This window comes from Pristiophorus japonicus, chromosome 5 (genome assembly GCF_044704955.1).
Source record: "Pristiophorus japonicus isolate sPriJap1 chromosome 5, sPriJap1.hap1, whole genome shotgun sequence".
NCBI lineage: Eukaryota > Metazoa > Chordata > Chondrichthyes > Pristiophoridae > Pristiophorus > Pristiophorus japonicus.
This window is the reverse complement of record NC_091981.1, coordinates 98,389,094-98,412,062: the sequence shown is the minus strand read 5'-3', so window position 1 is coordinate 98,412,062 and position 22,969 is coordinate 98,389,094. Positions and strand designations below refer to the sequence as shown.

Genomic DNA, 22,969 nt, shown 5'->3' with positions numbered 1-22,969 from the left:
GCCTTGTTGCCCCACAGTTTCTCAAAAGCCTTCTGGCTCATAATTGACTGACTCGCCCCCGTGTCCAACTCCATGGAAACTGGAATGCCATTTAATTTGACTTTCAGCATTATAGGAGGGCTCTTGGTGGTGAAGGTGTGTACCCCATACACTTCCTCGGCCTCGGGTTGAGTTGCCTCTTTTACTCGTTCTGCGAGATCCGCTTCGGATCGACCATCTTCTGCCGACTCTGCTATGTGGTGAGTCGCAGCACGTTTGCTGGAGGTGCCCCATTGTTTCGCAGCCTTTGCACACGTAGTACTTGAATCGACATTGATGGGCGCAATGATTACCCCCGCAGCACCAACATGGTAATGGATTCGCATTCACGCCCCATACCGGACTCTTGGGTCTTGCAGCTGCAGCCGTGTAGGCCCTGCTGTGTGCAGTTCTGCCTGCTAACGGCATTATTTTATGTACAGTACTTGCCGGTGAACTTCGATGCGGAGAAGATATCAGTTTAATATTATCGTTCGTGGACATGAAAGCCTGGGCTATCGTGATGGCCTTGTTCAGGTCTGGGGATTCGGCAAACAGCAGCTTGCGAAGAATGACCTCATTGCTGATCGCAAGCACGAAAAATTCCCGCATCATTTCCCCAAAATATCCAGCAAAATCGCAAGGTCCTGCAAGGCATCTTAGGTCGGCGACATAACTCTCCACGTCCTGACCCTCGGAGTGATGGTGCGTATAGAAGCGAGGTGTTCCTGAACCAGCGTACACAACTCTGCATATGTCTTTTCCGTTGGTTTCGTCGGTGCTAGCAGATGCTTGATGAGGCCATATGTTGTAGACCCACAAACAGTGAGAAAAATCACCCTGCGCTTGATCGCTTGATCGCTTTATCGTCCGCACCTGGCTCGTTGGCCACGACGTACTGGTCAAGACTAGTAAATCTATGGAATTCTCTGCCCCAGAGAGCTGTGGAAGCTGAATCATTGAATATATCTGGAAGGCTTCTCAATCATCACCCTCTACAAATCGCTCTAGAATACCAATGGCAGCCATAACCGCGTGAAAGATCGTGATCTGTTACTCGTCGCCAATTGTTACGTTTAGAATAACTCACAAGACTGAGTACTGTAAGCTTAAACTGATGTGACCTTAGTCTCTAATAAAACTCCAGAGTGCCAAAGCAGCATGGGAGACAACCTTTTATACTCGCTTGCTTGAGGTGTGCAGGTGACCCTTGGGCCTCCAACAGGTGTGCCCTCTGGTGACAAGTCTTACACAGTTATAATGTTTACATACATAACAATATCCTGCAGAAATTAAATGTGATGCTACATTTCAGATAAACTTACTCCATGATGTTATGATTATTTGTTTTTCAAAAATAAGATTCAAGTAGTAGTTGGTACAAATCGAAGAGCATAAGAACATAAATAGGAGCAGGAATAAGCCATTTGGCCCCTGGAGCCTGCTCTGCCATTCAATAAGATCATGGCTGATCTGATCATGGACTCAGCTTCACTTCCCTGCCTGCTCCCCATAGCCCTTTACTCCCTTATCGCTCAAAAATCTATATCTCCGCCTTAATTATATTCAATAATTCAGCCTCCACAGCTCTCTGGAGCAGAGTTCCATAGATTTACAACCCTCAGAGAAGAAATTTCTCCTCATAGTTTTAAATGTGCGGCCCCTTAGTCTAAAACTATGTCCCCTAGTTTTAGTTTCCCCTATGAGTGGAAATATACTCTGCATCCAACTTGTCAAGCCCCCGCATTATCTTTTATCTTTCAATAAGATCACCTCTCATTCTTCTGAGCTCCAATGTGTAAAGGCTCAACCTATCCTCATAAGTCAACCCCCCTCATCTCGGGAATCAACCGAGTGAACCTTCTCTGACAGCCTCCAATGCAAGTATATCCTTCCTTAAATACGGAGACCAAAACTGGAATCAGTATTCCAGGTGTGGCCTCACCAATACCCTGTACAGTTGTAGCAGGACTTCTCTGCTTTTATACTCTCTTCCCCCCCTTTCAATAAAGGCCAACATTCCATTTGCCTTCCTGATTACTTGCTGCACCTGCATACTAACTTTCCTTGTTTCATGCACAAGGACACCCAGGTGCCTCTGTACTGCAGCACTTTGTAATTTTTCTCTATTTAAATTATAATTTGCTTTTCTAATATTTCTGCCAAAGTGAATAACCTCACATTTTCTTACATTATACTCCATCTGCCAAATGTTTGCCCACTCACTTAGCCTGTCTATATCCCTTTACAGATGTTTTGTGTGTCCTCCTCAAAATTTGCTTTCCCACCCATCTTTGTATCATCAGCAAACTTGTCTACACTACACTCGGTCCCTTCATCCAAATCATTAATATAGATTGTAAATAGTCGAGGACCCAGCATCGATCCCTACAGCACCACACAAGTCACTGTTTGCCAACCGGAAAATTACCCATTTATCCCGACTCTCTCTTTCTGTTAGTTAGCCAGTCCTCTATTCATGCTAATATATTAACCCCCAACCCCATGAGCTTTTATATTGTGCAGTAACCTCTTATGTGGCACCTTATCGAATGTCTTCTGTAAATCCAAATACACCACATCCACTGGTTTCTCCTTATCCACCCTGCTCATTACATCCTTAAAAGAACTCCAGTAAATTTGTCAAACATTATTTCCCTTTCATAAAACCATGCTGACTCTGCTTGATTGAATCATATTTTTCCAAATGACCCGCTGCTGCTTCCTTAATAATGAACGGCAGCATTTTCCCAACGTCCAATGGCTTAGAACTAACCTCAGACCAGATTAAATCAGATGCTCATTACTGGAAAAAATACCGTTGGTTTTATAAGTGCCAGACATCATCATTGCAAAATAGGGGGAGGGGAGAGGAGAGGAGAAAGATAGACCAAATGACGAGCATAAGAGTTGGATCAGTTTTGAGACGGTGTATTGATTGACTAGCTGAATGCTGTTCTCAATTTAATTTAGATATTCTTACAAAATGTTTAAGTGCATAATGGTGTGTCAACTAATTGTCATCTTCAGTATAAGTAGTTCTGTGCTATTATCTACGTCTTGATAAGTTTTTAAGTGGCACAAAGACCCACCAAAATGTGGCATGCAGTTCTTTTATTATGGCAGCTTAGAAAGAACCATTAAATGTCGACATCCACATTTAAATATGCGATTCACCCTATGGCTTCTGGTGCGAGCTATTTCTTCAGGAAAGGATTTTAGCAAGCAATGGTTCACCAAGGTGCTCAATAATTTGGATAGCCTCCTCACAATCATACATCAAGTTATCTTCCATTTAGGTAGCAGGTGGTTGCAGTACCCAGATGAAGTTCTGATGTAGTTTCCAATAGCCCATAATTTACATGGCATGGATGGTTGATCCATGATCAGGTCCTGATTCTTAACCCTGCTGGTTTCCCCACATTCTCCACCACTTGTCTTTAGGTGAGAGTTCTGAGGTTTTAAGCATTTTGGTCTCAAACCAGAAGGGATTCCAGGACTGAAGGCTGCATCTCTAAAGCTTCTGGATATCTTCATTAATAGGCAAATCTGAATTTGTTAGGCCCAGTTGTATTCTCTGATTGTTGCTGCTTCTCTTGAGGTGGTAGTAAGAAATGTGTGATGACAGGAGCTAGACTGTTGGTATTGGTTTCTGTATCCTTGTGATAATTCTCATAGCAATGTTCAGTTACGTGCCAATGAGATTTGTATGTGCACTTCTCTGCCCATGTTGCACAATATTCAACTACTGAGAAAACGAGGACCAAGGTGGCTGTCTACAGGGTGAGAACGAGAGCTTCTGCTCCCTAGCTGGTCCTAGCTAATTTGTGGATAAGTTGATTCCAGTCTTCATCCTGGCTGCAGTTTTCATCAGATGTTGATAGTATGCGAGACTTATGATCCAGAACCACTCCAGGACAATTTAGGAAGTCTTCGTACCTGAGTTTGTATCACAGATGGGGTCACTCGGGTGTCTCTTTGCATGCTGGTTGCTCAAATTAAATGCTGAGGCAAGCATTTTGAGGATTTGAACAAATCCACCACAGCTTTTAAGTATTTTTAAGTCTTGTGTGCATTTTGCTTGAGTAAGAGTTCTTGCTTGGATGGTGATCACAACGTCATCTACATACCCCACCAATCCAGTAAAGGAAATTTGGATATCACTAATGTTACTATTAAAGTGTGATGGTCCCAAGACTGAGCTCTGCGGGACCGTTATTCAGTAGTCGAGGTCTGCAAATCAGCTCAATGAGATGTACAGGGAACTTGTGGTTGTTGTGCATAGCTGTTAATAAGTGCAATGCTGGTTTGCAGCCGACTATTCTAGATGTTTTCAGCAGAAGACCATCCCTCCATACTGTATCATGTGCTGCAGTCAGATTCACAAAAGCCACTGCTGCTTTGAATCTATGCTGATAACAAGCTTTGATGTGGGTTGTGACTGCATTTACCTTATATACGAAATCAAATAATATGAGACAACTGCATGCACTGTATTGGGGATCCAAGATCCTTAACATGCCTGTCTTTTTATTATTTGACACAGTTCTAATGATCATCATTACTTAGATATTTAAAGAGAGATTTTATAAAATTACACAAGTTGCAGAAGTTACACAAGTTGACCCATTGGGAAGTCATATTGGGAGTTTATGTATGAAGGTCAACCGTCCTGCTAGATTTTCTGTTAAAAAATGTTGTCCTATGACAACTGTTGAGTTATTCACCCAATTTCCTAATGTGTTCCTGGCATGCAATGTTCTACACTGAACACTTTTTGTAAAATCTACCTTACAGTAGACTGCATTTCTCTAAGCTGCAAGTTTATCTAGAAACACAATCACATCATAAAATTATCAACACTTATTTGCAAGTTACTATGCATCATATATGAATTTAAAGACAGTTAATATACATATTGTCAGCTGACCCTCAAAATATCTGCAATATTGAATTAAAAAACTCCCACTTTCTTTTTATAAATTTATTTAAGAAAAGGAGGGATCACATGGCTGAAGTAGCGCCTCTAATACAAGCCCCAATGAGTGTTATAACCCACTTCAGCTTAATTTTTGTGGTCTGTGGAATCTTCTGAATCTATGAAGTAGATTGCAGCCTGGGGTTCCCTCCCAGGTAACCACTTCTATGTATAAGTATAGTACCATTATTTGAAAACTGATTTAAGTACAATTATGTGTGCATGTTCAACAATCATTCAAGTCCAATTATGTGTAAACTTACTTCATCCTTTTTTATTTGGTAGTTCACTCTGCTTTAAAGTCGGTGTTCAATTCAATGGTACTTGAAAAGGAGAAACTGAAACAGTTGGTATCCGAACACGATGCTTGCCACTCACCATCTACACAGATCATTGGTCTGAAGACTGCCTTAGCCTCGGTAAGTTTAGAGACCATGCAACAGTAGTAAATATTACTAAATGCTATTAGATATGAAACCTCCCAAAATAAAAAAAAAATAATAATCTGCTGTCACAGATTGCGGTTTGCTTGGTTAGCCCTTCAGCATTGCTCTAGGTTATAATTTATTTTGGCAAATTACATTTGTAATTTGTTAACTGAACATGTTCCTTGGTTTTCCATCATTTTACACATTAAAAAAAAAACTCTGCATTGAATTTACTTTTTGTTAATGAAGAATAATGTTTCACAGGGTTTCTGTCTAGAAAATTTTGAATGTGCATATTGGAGTGGTTTCATCCCAACCCATTTGCAAGCTTATCAGCCCTATATTAGCCATTAGTGATTGAATTCTCAAGTATAAGAACGTAAGAAATAGGAGCTGGAGTAGGCCATTTGGCCCTTGGAGCCTGCTCCGCCATTCAACAAGATCATGGCTGATCCTCTATCTTAATTCCCTATGTTCCCAAAAATTTAATATCCTTTGTCTTGAATATACACAACGACTGAGCATCCACAGCTCTCTGGGATAGAAAATTCCAAAGATTCGTGACCCTTTGAGGGAAGAAATTTCTTCTCATCTGAATCCTAAATGGCCTACCCCTTATTCTGAGACTTGTGGCCCCGTGTTCTCAATTCCCCAGTCAAGGGAAACATTTTCTCAGCATTAACCCTGCCAAGCCACTTAAGAATTTTATGTTTCAATTAGATCACCTCTCATTTTTTCAAACGCTAGGCAATATAGGCCTAGCCTACTCAATTTCTCCTCATAGGGCAATCTCCTCATCCCAGGAACCAGTCCAGTGAACCTTTGTTGCACTTCCTCTAAGGCAAGTGTGTCTTTCCTTTGGTAAGGAGACTAGCACTGCATTACAGTACTCCAGGTGCGGTCTCACCAATGCCTTGCATAATTGGAGTAAGACTTGTTTACTCTTGTACTCCAATCCCTTTGTAACAAAACTAACATACCATTCGCTTTCCTAATTGCTTGCTGTACATAGAAAATAGGTGCAGGAGTAGGCCATTCGGCCTTTCTAGCCTGCACCGCCATTCAATGAGTTCATGGCTGAACATTCAACTTCAGTACCCCATTCCTGCTTTCTCGCCATACCCCTTGATCCCCCTAGTAGTAAGGACCTCATCTAACTCCTTTTTGAATATATTTAGTGAATTGGCCTCAACAACTTTCTGTGGTAGAGAATTCCACAGGTTCACCACTCTCTGGGTGAAGAAGTTCCTCCGCATCTCGGTCCTAAATGGCTTACCCCTTATCCTTAGACTGTGACCACTGGTTCTGGACTTCCCCAACATTGGGAACATTCTTCCTGCATCTAACCTGTCTAACCCTGTCAGAATTTTAAATGTTTCTATGAGGTCCCCTCTCATTCTTCTGAACTCCAGTGAATACAAGGCCAGTTGATCCAGTCTTTCTTGATAGATCAGTCCCGCCATCCCGGGAATCAGTCTGGTGAACCTTCGCTGCACTCCCTCAATAGCAAGAATGTCCTTCCTCAGGTTAGGAGACCAAAACTGTACACAATACTCCAGGTGTGGGCTCACCAATGCCCTGTACAACTGTAGTAACACCTCCCTGCCCCTGTACTCAAATCTCCTTGCTATGAAGGCCAACATGCCATTTGCTTTCTTAACCGCCTGCTGCACCTGCATGCCAACCTTCAATGACTGATGTACCACGACACCCAGGTCTCTTTGCACCTCCCCTTTTCCTAATCTGTCACCATTCAGATAATAGTCTGTCTCTCTGTTTTTACCACCAAAGTGGATAACCTCACATTTATCCACATTATATTTCATCTGCCATGCATTTGCCCACTCACCTAACCTATCCAAGTCGCTCTGCAGCCTCACAGCATCCTCCTCGCAGCTCACACTGCCACCCAACTTAGTGTCATCCGCAAATTTGGAGATACTACATTTAATCCCCTCATCTAAATCATTAATGTACAGTGTAAACAGCTGGGGCCCCAGCACAGAACCTTGCGGTACCCCACTAGTCACTGCCTGCCATTCTGAAAAGTACCCATTTACTCCTACTCTTTGCTTCCTGTCTGACAACCAGTTCTCAATCCATGTCGGCACACTACCCCCAATCCCATGTGCTCTAACTTTGCACATCAATCTCTTGTGTGGGACCTTGTCGAATGCCTTCTGAAAGTCCAAATATACCACATCAACTGGTTCTCCCTTGTCCACTCTACTGGAAACATCCTCAAAAAATTCCAGAAGATTTGTCAAGCATGATTTCCCTTTCACAAATCCATGCTGACTTGGACCTATCATGTCACCCCTTTCCAAATGCACTGCTATGACATCCTTAATAATTGATTCCATCATTTTACCCACTACCGATATCAGGCTGACCGGTCTATAATTCCGTGTTTTCTCTCTCCCTTTTTTAAAAAGTGAGTTACATTGGCTACCCTCCACTCTTTCGGAACTGATCCAGAGTCAATGGAATGTTGGAAAATGACTGTCAATGCATCCACTATTTCCAAGGCCACCTCCTTAAGTACTCTGGGATGCAGTCCATCAGGCCCTGGGGATTTATCGGCCTTCAATCCCATCAATTTCCCCAACACAATTTCCCGGCTAATAAGGATTTCCCTCAGTTCCTCCTTCTTACTAGATCCCCCGACCCCTTTTATAACCGGAAGGTTGTTTGTGTCCTCCTTCGTGAATACCGAACCAAAGTACTTGTTCAATTGGTCCGCCATTTCTTTGTTCCCCGTTATGACTTCCCCTGATTCTGACTGCAGGGGACCTACGTTTGTCTTTACTAACCTTTTTCTCTTTACATATCTATAGAAAGTTTTGCAATCCGTCTTAATGTTCCCTGCAAGCTTCTTCTCATACTCCATTTTCCCTGCCCTAATCAAACCCTTTGTCGTCCTCTGCTGAGTTCTAAATTTCTCCCAGTCCCCAGGTTCGCTGCTATTTCTGGCCAATTTGTATGCCGCTTCCTTGGCTTTAATACTATCCCTGATTTCCCTTGATAGCCACGGTTGAGCCACCTTCCCTTTTTGTTTTTTATGCCAGACAGGAATGTACAATTGTTGTAGTTCATCCATGCGGTCTCTAAATGTCTGCCATTGCCCATCCACAGTCAACCCCTTAAGTATCATTCGCCAATCCATCCCAGCCAATTCACGCCTCATACCTTCAAAGTTAGCCTTCTTTAAGTTCTGGACCATGGTCTCTGAATTAACTGTTTCATTCTCCATCCTAATGCAGAATTCCACCATATTATGGTCACTCTTCCCCAAGGGGCCTCGCACAACGAGATTGCTAATTAATCCTCTCTCATTACATAACACCCAGTCTAAGATGGCCTCCCCCCTAGTTGGTTCCTCGACATATTGGTCTAAAAAACCATCCCTTATGCACTCCAGGAAATCCTCCTCCACCGTATTGCTTCCAGTTTGGTTAGCCCAATCTATGTGCATATTAAAGTCACCCATTATAACTGCTGCACCTTTATTGCATGCACCCCTAATTTCCTGTTTGATGCCCTCCCGAACATCTCTACTATTGTTTGGAGGTCTGTACACAACTTCCACTAACGTTTTTTGCCCTTTGGTGTTCTGTAGCTCTACCCATATAGATTCCACATCATCCGAGCTAATGTCCTTCCTAACTATTGCCTTAATCTCCTCCTTAACCAGCAATGCTACCCCACCTCCTTTTCCTTTTATTCTATCCTTCCTGAATGTTGAATACCCCTGGATGTTGAGTTCCCAGCCCTGATCATCCTGTGATTTCATGTATAAGGACACGCAGGTCCCTCTGAATGCAAACATTTCCCAATCTCTCACCATTCAACAAATATTGAGTTTTTGTTTTTCCTATCAAAGTGGATAGCTTCACATTTCTCCACATTGTATTCCATTTGCCATGTTCTTCACTCGATCAATCTGTCTACATCTGTGTCCTCCTCACAGCTTACTTTCCCACCTAACTTTGTATCATCAGCAAATTTGGCTACGTTACACTCAGTCCCTTCAGCTAAGTTATTTAATATACATTGTAAATAGCTGAGCAAGCAGTGATCCTTGCGGTAACCCACTAGTTACAGCCTGCCAAGCTGAAAAAATCCTATTTATTCTCTGTTTTCTGTCCATTAACCAATCCTCATCCCATGCTAATATATAGCCCCCCAATCCCATGAGTCCTAATCTTATGTGGCACCTTATCTAATGCTTTTTGAAAATCCAAATACACTACATTCACTGGTTTCCCCCTTACCCATCCTTCTCATTACATCTTCAAAAAACTCTATATAAAAGAAAAACAGATTTGTCAAACACTTTCCCTTTCATACAATTAGGCAGAGTCAACATGGTTTTATTACGATGTTCTAAGTGTACTGTTACCACATCCCTAATCGATTCTACCATTTTGCTGACTACTGATATCAGGCTAACTGGCCTATAGTTCCCCTTTTTTCTTTCTCCTTTCTTAAGTAGCGGGGTTATGTTTGCTTCCTTCCAATTCTTGGGGACTGTTCTAGAATCTAGGGAATTCTGAAAGATTAATACCACTGCATCCAGCTACCCCTTTTAAAAACCCTAGGATGCAGGTCATCCAGTCCAGGCGATTTGTTGTCACTTAGTCCCATTAATTTCTCCAGTACTATGTCTTTACTTGTAGTAGTTTCTTGAAGTTCCTCATTTTTTCCAGACACTTGGCTCCCTATTATTTCCAGAATGTTTTTTGTCTATTCTGCCATGAAGACACATTCGGGAACTATGTCCAGAATCCTTGGGACCGAGTCCGTGCTGGTTTTTGCGTTATCCCGGATTTCAGACGACAAAATCAACAGTCTGAAATCTGGAATCCTCGGGACCGAATCTGTGCCGGATTTAGGGTTTTGCTGGATTTCAGACCTCGTCTCGCCGAAATGTCTGGTTTTTGCACAATTCCGGTTTTCAGAGTTCCGGATTCGGGATGTTGCACCTGTATAAAGTATTAATTTCTCATAGTGAGATAAATGCTTGCCTTAGTTAGTAGCGGTCTTGCTTCTGAATTGGATGGGATTTGGTTTCATAATCTGTCGGTCACTCCATTGCAGTACTGACGGTGTGTTCATTCGTGAGAGAGATGTTGAACAGATGACCGACCAGCCTGTTCATTCTATTTGGACATCAAAGATCCCATGACATTTTTTGAATAAGAATTTTTTGAACCCTAGCCAATGTTCTTTTTTCATTTCACTTTCAATTAATTTCATTGCAATTCAAAATGTAGTTTATGTGAAGTGATTTGAGGTGTTTCTCAAATGTGAAAAGTTGTTTCATAAATGCAACTATTTTATTTGATTTGCCTGCCTTTTCTTTCTATCTGTTAGCTTTTAAAATGTTTTTACAAACATTTTTGAGTGTGTATAAAATGTTTTTGAGTTCGATGCCATCCAATGTAACAATTGATTGTTACATGAATTGTGTTGCTCACAAGTAGACTGAAGCATTATGATACCTAGTTGCTAACTTGACCTGTCTCTTTTTAAGGCCATTGCAGCTACTTAGTTACTTATAAACTGCTGAAGTAAGGTAACTGCTTATAAATTTCAAGCTCCAGATCGATAACTTTTTTTTTTAAATAAGATTTTTTCTGCAGTTACAACAAAGTGTGATGCCTGCGAATGTGATGTACCTGTGCTAAATGTGCTTTTGTTTTATGCATCTTTCTTAACTTGTCCTCCCAAATTTAAAGATGTCTGAGCCCTGAAGTGTCTCTGCTGCTCTTAAACCTTGACCATTATGTGGCCATTTCCTATCCTTTTTGTTATTATAATACATTACCTCCCATTTCTCCACATTAAATTTTATCTATCATCTCTCTGCGCAATCTTTCATTTAACATCCATCTGCCCAATGCCTAAACGCATCTGTTGTATCCTTACACACTACAGCAAATCAACACGAGGCACATACTGGAGACAAGGTCACTGTGACCTGTACCTTTATTCACAGGACCAAGGAGTGCTGACCCTGCGTGGGACCTCCCTTTATATACCTGGGTGACCAGGTGAGGAGTGTCTCCCACAAGTTCATCCCCTGTGGTCAAGGTGTGCATTTCTCAGGTGTGTACAGTGTTGTTACATAAAGGTTACAGTTATGTGAAGGTTACAAACATGACATCACCTCTCCCCCTCCCCAACGTCTTTGGGTCAAAGATTGAGTCTTTCAGGCGGTCGACGCTCTCTCGTGGAGCGCCGCAGTTGGGGCTCTGGTTGTTGAGCCTTGGCATGCGTCTTTGTCATCTGTGGTGATTCCGGCTCGTGCGGGCTGACCACAGGGACTGTGCATGCAGCTGACTGTTCTTGTTGCTCGTTCACTGGCGGTGGTGTGGGCAGCATCTCACGATTTCCCTCAGGTTCCTCAGTGTCCATGCTGAACCTTTTTTTTTAAACTTGGTCCAGATGCTTGTGGCATATCTGCCCATTGTTGAGTCTGACCGCTATGACCCTATTCCCCTCTTTACCAATTACAGTACCCTCGAGCCACTTGGGCCCCACAGCGTGATTAAGAACAAATACAGGGTCATCGATTTCTGTCCATCTCCCCTTTAAGTTATGGTCGTGGCACTCATTTTGGGACTGGCGCTTGCCCTCAACAATGTCTGACAAGACTGGATGAATGAGGGACAGCCGAGTTTTTAGTGTACGTTTCATGAGTAGTTCCACTGGCGGGACTCCGGTGAGCGAGTGCGGTCAGGACCTGTAGGCCAGCAGGAGGTGCGATAGACGGTATTGAAGGGAGGGTCCTTGAATCCGGAGCATGCCTTGCTTTATGATTTGGACCGCACGTTCCGCCTGGCTATTGGAAGCCGGCTTGAACGGCGCTGTCCTGACATGTTTGATGCCATTACCCGACATGAACTCCCGGAATTCATAGCTAGTGAAACACGGGTCGTTGTCGCCAACTAGGATGTCCGGCAAGCCGTGGGTCGCAAAGACCGCATGCAGACTCTCCACTGTGGTGGATGTCGTGCACGAATACAATATGATGCATTCGATCCATTTCGAGTACGCATCAACAACAATGAGGAACATTTTTCCTATGAACGGGTCCGCGTAGTCTACGTGAATACGTGACCATAGCCTGGTGGGCCAGGGCCACGGGCTGAGTGGGGCCTCCCTGGGGGCATTGCCCAGCTGGGCACACGTAGTACACCTGCGAACAGTGTTCCAGGTCTGCATCAATTCCTGGCCACCATACATGTGACCGGGCAATGGCCTTCATAAGCACGATGCCTGGGTGCTCGCTGTGGAGTTCCCTGATGAATGCTTCCCTACTCCTCTGGGGCATGACTACCCGGCTGCCCCATAGTAGGCAGTCGGCTTGGATGGAGAGTTCATCCATCCATCTGTGAAATGGTCTGACCTCTTCAGGGCATGCTCCGTGTGCGGGCGCCCAATCCCCAGTCAGGACACATTTTTTAATCAGAGATAGGAGGGGATCTCTGTTTGTCCAGGTTTTGATCTGGTGGGCTGTGATGGGGGAGCCTGCGCTGTCAAAGGCATCGACAGCCATGACCATCTCGGCGCTTTGCTCCGCTGCCCCCTCAGTGGTAGCCAGTGGAAGCCTGCTGAGTGCATCAGCGCAATTTTCGGTGCCTGGCTGGTGACGTATGGTGTAGTCATACGCAGCCAGCGTGAGAGCCCATCGCTGTATGTGAGCTGACGCATTGGCATTTACAGTTTTGCTGTTGGACAACAGGGATGTTAGCGACTTGTGGTCCGTTTCTAACTCAAACCTTCTGCCAAAAAGGTACTGGTGCATCTTTTTCACCCTGTAGACACATGCGAGTGCTTCCTTTTCAACCATCCCATACCCCCTTTCTGCTTGGGAGAGCGACCTGGAGACATAAGCCACAGGTTGAAGTTGGCCCTCATCATTACTCTGCTGCAACACGCACCCAACCCCATAGGATGATGCATCGCATGTCAAAACCAATTTCTTACAGGGGCCGTACAGGGTCAATAACTTAGAACAAAGCAGGTTCAGCGCCCGATTGAAAGCCCATTCCTGACAGTCCCCCCAAAACCAATCGCAACCCTTACGCAGGAGCACATGTAGCAGCTCCAGCAATGTACTTAAGTTCAGTAGAAAATTCCAGAAATAGTTCAATAGTCCCAGAAATGAACGCAATGCTGATGTGTTGCTGGGCCTGGGCGCGCGACGGATCGCCTCCGCTTTGGATTCGGTGGGCCGGATCCCGTCTGCGGCAACCCTCCTGCCCAAAAACTCGACCTCTGGGGCCAAAAATGCACACTTGGACTTCTTTAGTCGCAGGCCTACCTGGTCCAGTCGGCGTAGCACCTCCTCCAGGTTGTGGAGGTGTTCCTCGGTGTCTCGACCCGTGATAAGGATGTCATCCTGAAATACGATTGTTCCGGGGATGGATTTGAGCAGGCTTTCCATGTTCCTCTGAAAGATAGCGGCTGCTGAACGAATAACAAATGGACACCTGTTGTAGACAAACAGCCCCTTGTGCGTGGTGATGGTGGTCAGTAGCTTGGATTCTTCAGCCAGTTCCTGGGTCATGTCGGCTGAAGTGAGGTCCAACTTGATGAACAGCTTGCTGCCTGCCATCATGGCAAAAAGATCCTCCGCTCTCGGAAGCGGGTATTGGTCCTGAAGGGACACTCGGTTGATGGTGGCCTTGTAGTCGCCACAGATCCTGACCGAGCCATCCGTTTTTAGAACAGGGACGATGGGGCTTGCCCAGTCGCTGAATTCAACGGGCAAAATTATGTGCTCTCTTAGCAACCTGTCCAACTCGTTCTCAATTTTCTCCCGCATCACATACGGCACAGCTCTTGGTTTGTGGTGCACTGGTGTGGCATCCGGGGTGATGTGTATCCTTACTTTGGTGCCTTTGAAAGTCCCGACGCCAGGTTGAAATAATGACTCGAACTTTTGTAGGACCTGTGAGCATGAACTTCACTCCACAGATGAAATGGTGTGCACATCCACCCCCCACATTTCAATTCACCTCGGCTAGCCAGCTCCTCCCCAAAAGCGCGGGACCATTTCCTGGGACAATCCATTATGTGTGACCACCAACATTGCACTGCCTAGCACTGGGATGATCTCCTTGGTGTACGTCCGTAATTGCGTGTCACTGTGTTCTAGTTTGGGTCTGCTAGCTGAGTGGCCACAGTTTCTCGAATTGTTGGACACTCATAAGTGACTGGCTAGCTCCTGTGTCCAGCTCTATGCGTACCGGGATGCCATTTAACAGTATTCTCATCATCATAGGTGGTGTTTTTGTGTGAGAGCTGTGGATGTTTGCCACCTGGACCCGCTGAACTTCAGTGTCCATTGCTGTGTCCCAGGCATACCCCTGCTTGCAGACCCCTCTCATGGTTCATCCACTTCGTAAACCAGCCTTGCTGCGGGCTTCCTGCACATCCTGGCTAAATGTCCACTCAAGTTACAATTTCTGCAGATGAATTGTTGAAACCGGCAGGTCTTCGCAGTGTGTTTGCCCCCGCACCTCCCAGCATGAGCCGAGATTGTTGTGAACAAAAGAACTGTTACCAGGCATTCCTCTCTCATTGTCTCTTTGATTACTCTTGAGCACTCTGTTTGTGGGTGTCAATGGTCCCATCCCGGAACATATTGTCCCTTGTAATGGTGTAAATGTCCGTTCAACCTGCCATTGTCTCTGTTGAGGACCCACCTTAGAGTCTGTTACTGCCTGGTTGGTGTCGAATTGCCCTTGCCTGCCTGCGGGGTTCTGAGTCACGTTTACTATGTTAACTCCCTGCTCCATTGCCACATTGGGAGCAGCGTTGCACGCGTATATGATCTTGGTTTCCTCCTCTCCCGCCATGAAGGTTTGAGCCATCAACACCGCTGCTTCCAAGGTCAAGTCGTTGGTCTCAATTAGCTTCCTAAAAATCCCGGCATAACCAATGCCCTCAATGAAGAATTCCCGTAACATCTCCCCCCGCCCCCCCCCCCCCCCAGCAGGCGTCTGTGAACTTATAGAGGCTGGCCAAGCGCTGAAGGTCCGCAATGAAGTCCGGTATGCTCTGCCCTTCCTGACGTCAGTGCGTATAGAATCGGTGTCGGGACATGTGTATACTACTCACTGGTTTGAGGTACTCACCGATCAGTTTGCTGAGCTCCTCGAAGGTCTTGTCCGCCGGCTTCTCGGGTGTGAGCAGGTCTTTTATCAGCGCGTACATCTTGGGTCCACAGCTGGTCAGTAGATGCGCCATTTGCTTGTCAGCCGCTGCCACTCCCAGCCAATCCTTCGTGACAAAGCTCTGCTGGAGCCTCTCAATGAAATCGTCCCTCACCAACACAGTACCGTTCCTCCGTGCTACCGATGGCCATTCTCTTGAGTCGTTGATTCCCATTTCTCGTCGCCATATGTTGTATCCTTACACACTACAGCAAATCAACACGTGGCACATATTGCAGACAAGGTCACTCTGTGACCTGTACCTTTATTCACAGGACCAAGGAGTGCTGACCCTGCGTGGGACCTCCCTTTATATACCTGGATGACCAGGTGAGGAGTGTCTCCCACAAGTTCACCCCCTGTGGTCAAGGTGTTTATTACTCGGGTGTGTACAGTGTACCATGTTACATAAAGGTTACATTTATGTGAAGGTTACAAACATGACGGTATCTTCCTGAAGTCACTTACTGTTCTCTTTAGTTAACCAACCCCTCCCTAAATTGTCATTTTTTTACATCTATCTCCACCAGAGGAACTATGCATTTTCAGAATCATAACTTAAAAAGCTGCTATGTAATAAGCACTAACTCAATTGAGAAGAAGAGTGCTGAATTGAGTCAAATTTAATTTTGATTTGACAAGTACTTCATAAGGCTTGTTTTAAGCCACTTTGGCATCTGACCATTTTAACAAAATATGCAGAGGGGAAAATATTTCTCTCCGAATACATAAACAATATCCTGTCCAGGTTCTCACCTGTGTTTGACAATTTTGTCTTTTTAAAATTTATTTATTCAGTCATAATTAGCAGATGAGTTACGAGGGCCTGTAAGAAAGCAACTTCACTACCAGCAGATTGAGTCGTGGTGACTCACCCATTAACTTCTGTTTTGGATCAAGTTTTAGTTTTTCAACTCCCTTAAATCTAGCTGATAGCTAGACATTGGTCTTTACTGATCTACATAAGATAAGAACATAGGGCTGGAAATTCATCAAAAATCACGACCACCGGTTTGCTGACAAAAAAAAACACTGATTTCGAGGCAGAAGATTCCTGAAAAAATGAGGGCAAAATCCGCTCGGCGGGAAAAATCAGCGTTGCACAAGGATTCATGACGGAAACAGCAATCATCGTCAACTTTAGTCCGAGGCCAATCGCCGCTGAGAGTTGGGTCTAGGGAGGGGAGAAAACGCGCGCACACTTTCTCAAAAAAATAAAAAATTGCAAAACATTCGTAAGACCCTTTTCTAATGAATCACTGCCAAAGAATTTTAAAATAAAAACTTTAACTTGTCTTTTTGCAGGGTTTCGTACTTACCGCCATTCCAAGGGCTGCTCAGACAGGTTTTTCCTCTGCCCTTTTTTTCCCATCTACCAATCACCGCTGTGACCAAACTCGGGTGGAAGCGCTTTTTCCAATCTTGCACAGCGGAAGGCCACTCCCCAGCAGTATTTCAAAACCGCCGGCAGAAGACTTCAATGAATTTCCCGCCGCACCATTTTCTGCCCAAAACGACGAAATACTGCCGAAAACGCGGCGGAAGGTTGATGAATTTCCAGCACTTAGTAATTAATATTATTACAGCTAAACAAAATACATTGGGGTGAATTTTAACCTCCACCCCTCACGACGAGTGAGAGGGGGTCAGGGAGGTTCATTTGGCAAAAATCTGAAACCCGACCCCAACCTACTATGAACACACCTACTTCCGATTTAACCATAGAGGGTTTGGGTACATGCGAGTAATCTGCTCTGCAGAGGTGGGGCCATGATTATAATATTTAAATGAGGGTCTTTTAATGAGATTTTGGCATGAAATGAATGCCTCTTGAATGGGTTTCTCGGGGTTCAGGAGACTTAGCATTAAAATGGAGGTGAGATTGAGTGGCATTTCATGGGAATGGTTAAAGGTCAGGTGTGCCGATGGGAATAAAGGCTGAGTGTTCACAGGTGCTTTCTCCTTGCCCTGTGGGAAATGGTTTGGTGATGATAATTGGTGTGGGAGACTATTTGTACAGTTTGGAGGTGTTCACACTGAGAACATCAGGATGGGAGACATCGTGGCTGTTTTAGATTGGACTTCTTTGGATGAGGAAGGCAATCAGCAGCCTGGGTGTACAGTGGCGTGAGCTGCAGGTGGACAACAGAGTGGAGACCAGTAGAGAGGGGTCAAGTTCACAAGGAAGCACTACTCAACTAACGGAGTACACAGACAGAGGCTCAGCTTCCTTGACCTCTAGAAAGAGCAGTGCTTCCAGAGGCTGAAATTGTCACATCAAATGGTTGCAGACATCTACAGCCTCCTCGAAGAAGACATGTTACCTACTGCACCATTACCAGTGGCTGTGAAAGTCCTCACTGCCCTCAATTCTTTGGCCTCTGGTTCCTTCCAGGGCGCTCCCAGAGACATATTGCGGGTCTGTTAGTTCACTGCACATAAATGCATATGGCAGGTGTATTGTTTGCCAGGGTTGGGAGATATGTAAACTTATCTTGTGATAGTAGCCAGAATGAGCGGACACTCTGATTCACATCTATGGCTGGCTTCCCACAGGTACAGGGTGCCATTGATTATACACACATGGCAATTTGAGCACCACCAGATCAACCAGGAGCATTCGTTAACTGCAAGGGATTTCATTCCAGCTGATGAGCAATCGCATGAAAACAATTCATGCATGTCTGCACCAGATTCCCTGAGAGCTGCAATGATGCTTTCATACTGCGTCAGACCAATATCTCTGACCTGTTCGTACCAGCAGTAAGGGGTGGGCGAGAGGCAACAAAGGATAATCCCTTCAAACCTGCGTGATGATAACTCTGATGAACCTCACCAATGAACCCCAAGAGTGCTACCACGCTAGCCACATGACAACCAGATGTGTCATCGAGCAAGCAGTCGGCATGCTCAAGGTGCTCTTCAGTTGCCTGGACAGGTCTGGAGGCACCCTTCAACACTCACCAGCAAAGGTCTGTAGGATCATCAAGAGTGGAGACCCCAACACCTGACCAGTTGATCACATTGCCAGGGATGCCTTAATAGCTCGAAGGTTCAGTTAGTCACTCACACTGGACCAAAGTAACTATTTTCCCCACCCCACCCCACTGACATAAAGCAGTTCTGTAAGCCACTATCTATTGCATATACACCGATTGGTCTCAGTCAATTCATGTCTTCACATTCATCACTGAGTAGCTGAAAGCCCAAGTTGCCTCTCAGCAGGCAAGAATGGTGAACACAGAAAAATGGTGCAAATTAATAAATTATAAATAAAACTTACTAATGCAACATTTTCGCAAACACCCATGTGCATATCCTTGGTGAGTTATGAAGCCATTTCCCCCCCTCCCCCACCATCCTATGTGGTGCAACCCCTGTGGCTTCAGCAGAAGTAGAGGCAGGCTGCTCCGATCACTGCTCTGACTGCTGAGATGTGCGCGGCCGACAACCTGTCAGTGTTGGAACCTGTGAGAGCCCCGCCACCTACACCTGTGCTGGAGCAGACTCGCTTCTGGGGGAAGTGGCAGGAACAACAGGTGAGAAGTGGAAAGACTTTGAATGGAGTTCCCACTTTCCTGCCCCCTTTTGCCATCATCCTGCTCCTGGGCCAGCCGCACATCACTCCTACCACTCCGGGAGTGTACCTTGGATCAGATCAATGACACCTTGTAAAGCTATGGTATGTCATCCTGTTTAAGGCAGCAGAAATGTTGGCATCAATAGTTTGCCTGTGTGGCAGGGTGTGCAGGAACTGAATAGTGGACCGCCATGGAAGAGGCCACTCTATCCATGGATGGCATCCTTGCAATGGCCTAGGACATCAATCTACAAATGCTTGAGATGAAATCCTCCATCCTCTCCTATTGTGGACAGTGTCCGACAGTACCTTGCAAATTTGCTGATGACCCTCTGATTCTCCTTTTCATTGGCCCCTGGAGTTCAGAATCTATGTCTAGCTGAGCAGAGCTTGAGAGGACTGTGCTCTTCGTGGACTCTCCACAGCTGTCCCTGCTGCTGCTCGCTGCTTGTCTTTGCTTGTGAACTGTGATTCTGCAGGTGAGAAGCCACCTAACTGTCCAACAGGATCTCCAAAGTGCTTGTATCCGCACTGGTGCCGTGTTGTATGTGTCCTGTGATGGTGTGCCCTTGGAAGGAATGAGCTCCTCTGAGAAATTCTCCAGGTAGGGACTGCAGTTCTTCCGTGAAGGCCTTGGAGGAGAGAAGAGATGGTAAATGATTTAGTCATGGGAATGTAAAAATGTCGCAACTTTGCAAAATTAAGATGATCATATTTTAATTCTGCTGAATTCAAATCAAGACTTATAGAAGATGTGGGTCAGGGAGATTAATTCTGTCACTATGCAGCAATCAAATCCCAGTCTCCATCTCCAATGGTTAGGGGCACTGATATGCCGCTCATGTCTCAAGCCTCCTGTTCAGCATTTGTGAGTTCCGTAATCTGTGGGGGTTCACTTCTGGTCCTCTCCCTCTTCCTTGTATTTTGCATTCTCCTGCAAGGGGGCATGATAGACCTAATTGGCTGCAAGGCATGTCTGCATTTGTGGATGCAATGAATTCAGTGAATGTGACCATCTGACAGATGCATCACAAGTGGCACTGGCATGCATTTGAGGATGTGTGCTGAGAGGAGCTGATTGAGGGTAGTATTACATTACATAAGGATGGGACGAGTGACCAGTATTTGGGTGAATCTGCAACTTTGCTCACCTTTCCCAACCTGGTTAGGTCATTAAAACACTTCCTCCACTGCATACAAGTCCTCATGATCACACGCCTGATCACCTCCTGGGCCACCTCCAATCACACCGCCTTTGCAGTGGCAACAGGTTTTCTATTCCCATTGCCGGGAAGAGGACCTCCTTCTTGCCTTTGCTGCACCCAACAGAACATCGAGGGAAGCACCATCGAATCTGGGCATAGTCTTTGCCTCCAGTGATTCTATCACTCAACTTTTACTTCACAGAACACAATGCACAAAACTCTAAACTCCACCACTGCATATGTGAAGTGGCCCTTTAAATATTCGAGATGGAATCACGTTCTGCAAGTCCGCATCATGACCACTCATGCAGTGTAATAGTGAAACCCGGAAGTGAAATGATAATGAGGCATCCCTGTTGAAATCGCACATCCCCATGATGTGCGTTAGTCGTCCTCTATCTTCTCACCCCCGCACAGATCCCACCTCTCTGAACCACCCCACGTCATTTCCTGCTGTTCCTATTGTACCTAGACATGCAAGCTCATATATAGAGACACGATTATTCATCCGTGAATACTGAGGTAAAGCAAACTAGGTATGCAGTTTGTGTATAATTAATTTTGGATGATGGAAAGTTTTACAATAAATTGTATTAATCTGACATTTTTTAGTATTTTGTAGATTTGCATTTTTCCATACCGTTAACTATCTCATTGTTAAGAGCTCTCAGATGCTGTCTTTCCAGATCGAAAACCCCTCGGTCTTTCCTCATGCCTTTGATAATGAGAAGTCTCATGGCTCTTTTTTGCACTGCCTTCAGCACTTGAATATCTCCTTTGCGTCTTGGCGATCAGAACTGGAAAATGTACTCAAATTATGGTCTGCCAGAGCACTTTACTGTTTGATCATGATTTCCACTCCATTATTTTAGCTATATAGTTAAAAATTCTTTGCTGCTCAATTGTTTGGTCATGTTGAGCATTGACTCTACCAAGACTCCCAGATCCTCTTCAGTTTCATCCTTCGCTATTTCAATACCAGTCAGGAGTATATGTGTAGCCCATCATCTATTTTTTTTAAACCTTCCTATGTGTAATCCATTACACTTTTTTTAAACATAGTCTGCAATATCTTTATTAATCGTAGTTGATTTATTTGTAAAGTGTAATAAAAATACTATCTCCTGTAAAATTAATATTTTATTGTAAAATAGTAAGACTATAGAGCAAATTCAGTGATGCTATGCCTCCAGACTGGAGCTTTGTTAGATGGGAGTATCAGTCAGAGATGGGGCTGGCGAAGGATCGATTTTTTTGCTCCCTCCTATTTCTCCTCTACATGCTGCCCCTTGGCAACATCATCCAAAAACACATTGGGTTCTACATGTACGTTGATGACACCCAGCACTACCTCACTACCATCCTCTTGATCTCTCCGCTCCCTTGATTTGTCACGCTACTTGTCCAACATCCAAGTATTTGATGAGTAGAAATTTCCTCCAATTTAATATTACGAAGACTGAAGCCATTGTCTTCTATTTCTGCCGCAAACTCCGTTTCCTAGTCACCGACTGCATCCCTCTCCCCGGCAACAGTCTGGAAGCTGAACCACACAGTTTGCAACCTTGGAGTCCTATTTGACCCTGAACTGAGCTTCTGACCCAATGTCCTCTCCATCACCAAGACCGCCTACTTCCACCTCCGTAACATCGCCTGTCTCCACCCTGCCTCAGTCTATCTGCTGCTAAAACCCTCATCCATGCCTTTGTTACCTGTAGATTTGACTGTTCCTTTGAGGAATAAAAGTTCCACTGGGAAAGTGGTACAGCCCTTGCTAACTAGAGAAGTGAAGAACAGTATTAGATTAAAAGAAGCAGCTTACAGTTTTTCCAAAAAGACTAGCAAGCCTGAGGATTGGGAGGGTTTTAAAAATCAGCAAAGGATGACCAAAACATTGATAGAGGAAGAAAATAAAATGAGAATAAACTAGCAAGAAATATAAAAGCAGATTGTAAAAGCTTTTTTTTTAGTAAGTATGTAAAAAGGAAGAGGTTAGTGAAAGGAAATGTGGGTCCCTTGCAGGCAGAGACAGGAAAAATTATAATAGGGAATAAGGAAATGGCAGAGATGTTAATCAAATATTTTGTCTGACTTCACAATAGACGGCACAAGGAACATACAATAGTGGAGAACCAAGGGTCGAATGAGGAAATTAAAGCAGTTAATAATAGTAAAGGAAAGGTAATGGAGAAATTAATGTGACTAAAAGCTGACAAAGCCCGTGGACCTGATGGCCTACATCCTAGGATTTTAAAAGAGGTGCCTATAGTGACATTGGTTTTGAACTTCCAGAATTCCCTAGATTCTAGAATAGTCACTGTGGATCGGAAGGTAGCAGATGTAACGCCACTGTTCAAGAAAGGAGAGAGAGAGAAAACCGGGTCCTATAGGCTAGGGACCTGACAGCAGTAACAGGGGAAATGCTGGAATCTGTTATTAGGGATGTGGTAACAGGGCATTTGGAAAATCAAAATATGATCAGGCAGAGTCAACATGGTTTTTATGAAAGGAAGACCATGCTTGACAAATCT

At 44.6% G+C, this 22,969-nt stretch overlaps 1 protein-coding gene across 1 annotated transcript in view; it reads left to right on the top strand.

Annotated features, from left to right (window-relative positions):
* Nucleotides 1-22,969, top strand: part of osbpl3b (oxysterol binding protein-like 3b) — a 323,848-nt gene that overhangs the window by 166,436 nt on the left and 134,443 nt on the right. Inside the window, exons 11-12 of the mRNA XM_070880189.1 lie at nt 4,588-4,672; nt 5,282-5,415. Coding sequence (XP_070736290.1) covers nt 4,588-4,672; nt 5,282-5,415 — 219 coding nt within the window. The remainder of the gene's footprint in view (nt 1-4,587; nt 4,673-5,281; nt 5,416-22,969) is intronic.